The sequence below is a fragment of the Suncus etruscus genome, chromosome 1, assembly GCF_024139225.1.
Source record: "Suncus etruscus isolate mSunEtr1 chromosome 1, mSunEtr1.pri.cur, whole genome shotgun sequence".
Taxonomy (NCBI): Eukaryota; Metazoa; Chordata; class Mammalia; order Eulipotyphla; family Soricidae; genus Suncus; species Suncus etruscus.
The window spans coordinates 63,134,642-63,141,663 of record NC_064848.1 but is presented as its reverse complement, the minus strand read 5'-3'; the positions used below and the strand labels follow the sequence as shown (position 1 = coordinate 63,141,663).

The 7,022-nt window shown below is 51.5% G+C and overlaps 1 protein-coding gene across 1 annotated transcript in view; it reads left to right on the top strand.

Moving 5' to 3' along the window:
- Positions 1 to 1,156: 1,156 nt before the first annotated feature.
- Positions 1,157 to 7,022, top strand: part of PAX5 (paired box 5) — a 182,891-nt gene continuing 177,025 nt past the window's right edge. Inside the window, exon 1 of the mRNA XM_049773776.1 lies at positions 1,157 to 1,199. Coding sequence (XP_049629733.1) covers positions 1,157 to 1,199 — 43 coding nt within the window. The remainder of the gene's footprint in view (positions 1,200 to 7,022) is intronic.

The window sequence follows — 7,022 nt, the reverse complement described above, 5'->3', positions numbered from 1 at the left end:
TCCACACGCAGCGGGTCCTGAAAGCGGCTCCGGGGCGGCGCGGTGGCGCACTGTGCGCACCGAGCAGGCGATGGGCTAGCGCCCGCGGCGATCACAACAGCAGCAGCAGCAGCAGCAGCAGCGGCAGCGAGGGCAGACCCAGCCGGCGGCGACTTCATCTCAGCACCAGCCGTCCCGCTGGCCTTCTTTCTGCTCTCCGCTCGGCCCTTCGCCCCACGCCCGGGGGGAGGCAGGCGCGGCGACCGTCCCGGGAGAAGCCCCGAAAGACAGTCTGAACTAGCGCCCCGAGAGCGGACGGACTGTTGGGGCTCAGTGCTGGGGGGCTTCGGGTCAGGAGGAGCGCGTCGCCGCCGTTCGTCTTCGTTTCTGGCGGTCCCCGTGATGGGGGAGCCGCAGGAACTTTGAAAGCAGCTGGCACCGGGGTTGGGGTGGGGAGCTCGGCCAGGGGTGGGGTGGGGTGACGGACCCAGCCCAGGGGCCTCCGCGTCCGGGGCGGAAACGCCTCCGAGCCCGCCCTGGCCCCCCGCGCGGCCCAGGAGGAAGTTGTGTGCAACTTGGTCCGAGACGTCGGAGCGGCGGCGTGGAGCCACGGAGGCGGCGGGCGTGAGCCGCGGAGACCCGGGAAGGCGGAGAGCAGAGAGCGGGATCGGGAGAGAGCAGAGCCGGGGAGGGAGAAGCGCGCGGGAGCGGCGGGGCCGCCGAGCCACCGGCCAGCCCCGGAGTGGCGGCGCGTCCCTCTCGCCTCCAGCCAGCCGCTCGCACCCGAGGCCGGGGGCGTCTCGTCGTCCCGGACGCGAACCCGTGCACGATGCCCCCGCAGCCGGGAGCGCCGGGGCCGCAGCGACTCCCGGCCGGCTCGGGCTCGGCTGCCTGAGCCGGAGCGCGCCCTGGGGAGGGCCGAGCCAGCCGGCGGAGTGAGCGTCCGCTCGCAACCCGAACGCACGAGCTCCCTTTCCCGCCTCTAGAGGCAGCTCCGGGCGGCGGTGGTCTCAGACCCGGAGGGTGTGGAAGCGGCCCCGAAAGCGCCCGCCGCGTCTTCTAAGACCTGCTCGCTCGAGGCCCGGGCCTGGCGGTTCCCGACGCCGCGCTGGGCAGCCCTTTGGGGCCGGGAGGCGGCGGCGGCGGCGGTGGCCGGCCTGCAGTCTGGAGCGCCCCGATGGAAATACACTGTAAGCACGACCCGTTTGCATCCATGCATAGTAAGTAGGCGGCAAGCTCGCTTCTCTCACTCTCCGCCGGGACGGGGGTTGGGGGTGCCGGACCTCGGGGCTGCCACGGAGGCCTAGAGGATGCTAGAGCACTGTTAAGGTGCGGCCAACTTTGCAAAGTGAAAGGCTCCTCCTAGGCAACGGGGGGAACATTGGAGGCCCCGGCTTCTGGCCGCTGGGCTCGGTCGCTTTGCCACTCAGAATCCCGCCTCCAGCAACGCACGGTAGAGCTGCGACCTTGCCGGGAAGGGAAGCCAGTGGCATCCACCAACCATGTGCTGAGAGAATTCTGAATCTGAGCAGAGATGGCTCCGAGAGGGTCTTCGTCCGAGGGCACCAAGTTGTAGGAGAGGTCAGCCCGAGTGTAAGACAGCGCCCCGCACCTCGACTCCTTTGGTGATGGTGCCTTTTCCAGCAGTGGTTAAGAGCTGATTAAGAGCAGGCTTGGGTGGGTAGGGGCAATATGGGGGCCTGACCGGGGTCGTCCGTGCTTTCTAAATATGGAAGAAGAGGGAGAGAGAGCTAGGGGAGGACACCAGGTCCCGAGCTCAGAGACGGAAGAAGCATGCTCGAGTTGAGGAGGGTAATTTGAGAAATCAACGAAGTCGTGGTCCCTTCAGCTCAGCCTCTGCTGAGAAGGCTGCCAGATCGTGCGGAGACCCTAAAAGTCTCTGCAGGAGGCCAGCCTCCTGATGGTTTCTCCCCGAGAAAGGGAGGAGGGATAAAGAAGAAGCTAATTAGTCACCATACCAGTTCCCTGTGCCTTTTGAAAGACGCTGCGTGTGCAGGATACGGGAAGGGTCATTTTGGGCATCAGCGAAGCGGGCCCAGCTGCTTGCCTGGCCGGGGTTTGCCAGTTTACTCGTTATTAGTCCGGCCTCCTGTGGGACGAGCGCTCTTCTGGTGATGAGCTGACGCCAGGTTACATTTTGAGGTTTCCAGGAAATTCCAGATGTAACAAATTGTGTTTCCCTTCTCAGCAAAGCGGGGAGTCCCTGCAAGGCGTCAGGCTTGAGCGGCAAGAGCCGGTTGTTTTGCTGGGCCCCCATTGGTGGAGGGTTAGAGTGTTACTCCCGGACTGGGAGCATCCCCCCTCCCTAAACTAGATTCCCTTTCAGACAGCTTTCCCAGTCGCGGTCCTCTATTTAACAAAGGCAGCAAGCAGAGACCCGGCTAGAAAGAAGGCAAGCCTCCCTGGATGGATGCTTCTCTTTCTGTCCTTGAAGGTGTGAGTGGCCTGTTAGGCGAAGAAAGACAGAGCTCTTCCTCGGTTGGCTGCCGGGGCAGGTCCGTTTCTCTTTGTGTCAGTTCCCCGAGTCCGAGTGGGAGACAATTCACTAAAGGGGTCGGGAGATGTGTGTAGAGAAGCTGCTTGCTTCGCTTCCATCCGCCCCAGCCCAAACGATTGCTCCCTGTCTGGGACCTATGCCAAAATGATTTCCAGTTCATGGTGACCCCAGCACCCTTGGCAGTCATCCCTGCCTCAGACTTGAATGGGCTTTCTTGGGAGACTCTGGTCCTGCAGAGTAAGCCAGAAAATAAACTAGTTGGGGCCAATACTCCAGAGGTGGAGAAGCCTTTAGCTTGGCCAAAGAGCAGTTAGGGAACGAAATAGAGCAAGGCAGGGCCCTTTACTTTTCTCCTTACCGGTGGGAATTCATAGACCTACACCGCCCCTTCTGCATAGAGCCCAGAGGCCCAGAGGTCATGCCCCAGCTCTTGGGGAGGAACCTCAGCGCCGGTGGTCTGCAAGTCTTCTGGCAGTGAGTGAGCATGGAGAAGGCAGTTTTTTTCTCTAGGTGCTGTTTAGCTAACGATCATCTTTGTCCCTCTTTGCCCCAGTCTTTATTTGCCTCCTTCTGTAGAAGTTAGTTCTCTTTTCTCTCTTATTCAGTCTCCCTGGCAGAATGGTGGAGGTTGGACTGTTTTGGTTTCTCTGGATGTACCTTTGGTTGTGGAACACAGGACTATTTGATTGCACCATGCAGGACCTCTTCTGGGAAACCAGTGTGCTGGCTATAGTGGGGGTTGGGATGGGGGCTCTGATATATCCTGAAAGATTGATGGAGACCCTAGACTTGGTTTTATTTTTTCATCCTCTTTCCTGATTCTGCTCAATCCATTCTCTGACAGAACAGCCTCTGTGGGGAGATAAATTTGGAGCAGAGCTAGACATTGGGAAGAGATGCTTTTCTAAGTTCCCAGATTCCCAGCCCTTATTCTAGGCTCTTGGTTTTCATTAGCAAAATTACCTTCTTCCCTCTTGCCCTCCTTCCTCTCCAGTGTTTTTTGCCACCTCCCCCAGGTATGGTTACCAGTTGTAAAATACTCTTCTAGCTTTTCTCCTATCCGAAGTTGTAGAAGTCTTTAGGTACACCCATTTTTCAGAGGTCAGAGCTACAGAAGGACTGATAGAAAGTTCACTTGGTCAAAGCTGGATCTGGGATCTCCAGTATTTACAGGAGAAAGGGAAGGACAGACCTTGTAAAGAATGGGTAGTGGACTGTGTGGGTTCCTCCTAGATGTACAAGAACACCTCTCTGTCTGGCTTGATTGTGTCTTACCCCAGGCTGAGATGACATGGGCAGTCCATGCAGGAGAGCCAATTCTGGCCCTGTGTTCTTATTGATGTGTGTGTGTGGTGGTGGTGGTGGTGGTGGTGGTGGTGGTGGTGGTGGTGGTGGTGTGTGTGTGTGTGTGTGTGTGTGTGTGTGTGTGTGTGTGTGTGTGTGTGTGTGCGTGCCACTAGGAGAAATTTCAATAGATCCGGGGTCCTGAAGTTCAGTCTGGCTTCACTCAGCAGAGAACAACTCCTTAAAACTCTTCTGGGATGTGTATAGACACCCTGATGGAGCATGCTCTCATCTGTGCAGAGAGCATCTCTATAGACTGGCCTTCAGACCTCAGCTGCAAAGGCCTGGTTCATGTGCAAGTCAGCCCCTCTTGCCATACTACCTTTCAATCACAGTCCTGGGGATTGAGGCTGGGGAACAGGATTGTTTCCCTTGTTCATTTCCTGGCCTTAGACTTCATTTATTTGCTGAATCTCTTGGACACTCTCAAAGTCTCCTGGTTTCTATAAAGTATAGTTGAGTTTAAGGATCCCTCAAGCAATTCTCTGTTGGATCATCTCACACAGTTGGAGCCCACAAAACTCAAACTAGAGCTTGTATTCTCAGAGGAGATGTAGGGGACTGAAGCTAGAGCCCTCCACACCCAAAATAAAACCCAACGACAGCAATGGTTTCCTTCCATACCCCCAGCCCTTCATACATGATTTTCTCCATTTTCTGGCCTCAGACTCTCACCTCCCACTGTCCACCACACTTTTCTTCTTTTTCCTGGCCTATGCAGACTGATTCATTCTTTTTCTCTCTTCTGTCTTCTAACCTGAGGCCTCTCTTCCGGGTTGTCTCTCCTGGCTGGCTGTCTCATCTAGTCCTATTCTTTGCATACCTCTTCTCTCTCTCTCTCTCTCTCTCTCTCTCTCCATCTGTCCTCATACTTTTTAGTTTTACTCTTTATAATATCAACTAAGTGGAAGATGGCTCAGGGCACCATCATAAATCCCCCCTCTTACCCTTTAAAAGGCTCAATTGGTTGATGGTGACCGAACCAAGTGGGTTTGGGTTTTTTCCCTCAGGAAATTGAGGGATATTCACCCCCCCCACCCATTGTCTGGTGTCTGGTGGCAGTTGTGGACATGGGAATTAGACTCAAGAAGAGCACTGCTAGTCAGAGTCTGGGGACCTGCTGTCATATACCATGTCAGAGTTTTCCCTCCTGCGATACAAATGTTCCCCAAATGCACACATGTCTGCAACTCTGCTCTCAGAATTTAAGATCCTTTGAATCTTAAATTGATGCAGTGTTTGGGTAGAAAGTTTAGTTGCCATGGGTGTTAAGCAACAAGTAAATGGAGGTGGGCCTCATTAATGTTCTCTTAAAAGTATGCTGGACAGTTTTACCTTATTTATTCTCCCAAAAGATCTTGTACCTATTTCAAAAAAATGTTTTATTTTTAAATACAACCCCTTCTTGAAAGATCTTCTCTGCTTTTTTTGGTGGTTGCTGTTTGTTTATTTGGAGGCAACACTGGATGTGCTTAGGCAAGATTTGGGGACAATATTGGGGATCAAATCTGGCTCAGCTGCGTGCAAAGCAAGGCAAGTGCTTACTCATTGTGCTATAACTGCATCTCCTTTCACAATATTTTTAAAATTAGGTGTTCCAATCTCAGAACAAAGCCTCACTACATCCTTTACCAGGATTCCCTGCAGTCTTGGTAATTCAGATGGACTGTACAGTTGGGTTTCTCATGGTAAAATTCTAGGGATTGTTTTCCTATTGCTTTCAGAACAATAAAAACAGAGTGAATTTCATTTTGAAAAGCAGGGAGAAATTCAGTTTAGAACTAGAACTAAGTACTACAGTTATCTATAAAATTACGTTTTCTTCAAATTAGTCAGAATTTGGAAATTTGGAGAAATATTTGATTTGGACTCATGGGATACATCAGTGATTTTCTCTAGCAGTTTTAGGTAATTGATTATGTTCTAGGTGTTTTCTCTCTTCATTTTAGGTGTGGTTGCTGAGTCTCAGTAGTACTTGGGTACTGGGGGTGGATGGAGAGCTAAAATTAGGTGCTGGTTTAGGTTTTAGAGCTGGTGTGTGTGTATAAAGTGCTGAGATGCTCTAGTTATTTGGTGCAGTTCAGTCCAGTCAAGTACCAATTTTGAAGGAGATGCCCCCCTCTTCTTCCCCTGGCCTCTTAGCTGCCAGTAGCATTGGTAAATGCTTGCACTTGGCTTTTGGCTTTTGACAGTTCTCAGGGATGTCAGCCAGTTAGCAGCTGATTAACAGCTCCAAGGTCAATGATGTAGCTACACCAGATCACTGTCTTTGCTGCTTCTTTGACTCTTCATTCATTTGGTTCTTCATTTCCCACTAGAGACATTGTGATGTAAGAGAAGGAGCTTTGTGGGTGGAGAATATACTTTCCTCCACTCTACTTAAAATCTATTCCTGAATCCTTAGAAAAGTGAGACACCGAGGTCTTCTCCTAGCTTCTGCATTTCCCATGAACCAAAGAAAATCTCTTTGTCAATTGCAAAAACACTCCAAAAAGTCCAAGGAAACTTCTTTATCACAAATCCTGATGCAGTTGAGTAGAATGTGATCCTCCGACCCCCCTTTCTTTTGTGTGTTCTGAGCAAGGTGCAGTGGTCATGGCTGCATGTCAGCAGCACCTTATTTGTGTATTACTCCCTACACCACCACTGTATGAAGGGTTATTTTTGTTATTTTAAATCAGAGAAGTGGTTGGGTTTTGTCTACTATTCTGCAGATATGATTAAATATTATTTTTTAAAACTTTAACCCTTTATTTAGATTGGTGATTTGTTTATTTTGTGTTGTTTAAAAACTAAAATGTTTTTATTTAGAAAAATGTAAGGAGAAAGATAAATGTGTTCAAGAAAAAATACTGGCTTCTCCCTAGATTGCTGATTTAAGAATCATTCTCCATCACCATTATATGCCCACACCGAGATCTAGGTGTCTTTTTTCACTTTAAAAGATAGCTTTCAGGGGCCCGGAGAGATAGTACAGCGGCATTTGCCTTGTAAGCAGCTGATCCAGGACCAAAGGTGGTTGGTTCGAATCCTGGTGTCCCTTATGGTCCCCTGTGCCTGCCAGGAGCTATTTCTGAGCAGACAGCCAGGAGTATCCCCTGAGCAGTGCTGGGTGTGGCCCAAAAATAAAAAAAAATAGCTTTCAAATAATTTTGAAATAGCTTTAAATAAAAGTTATTAC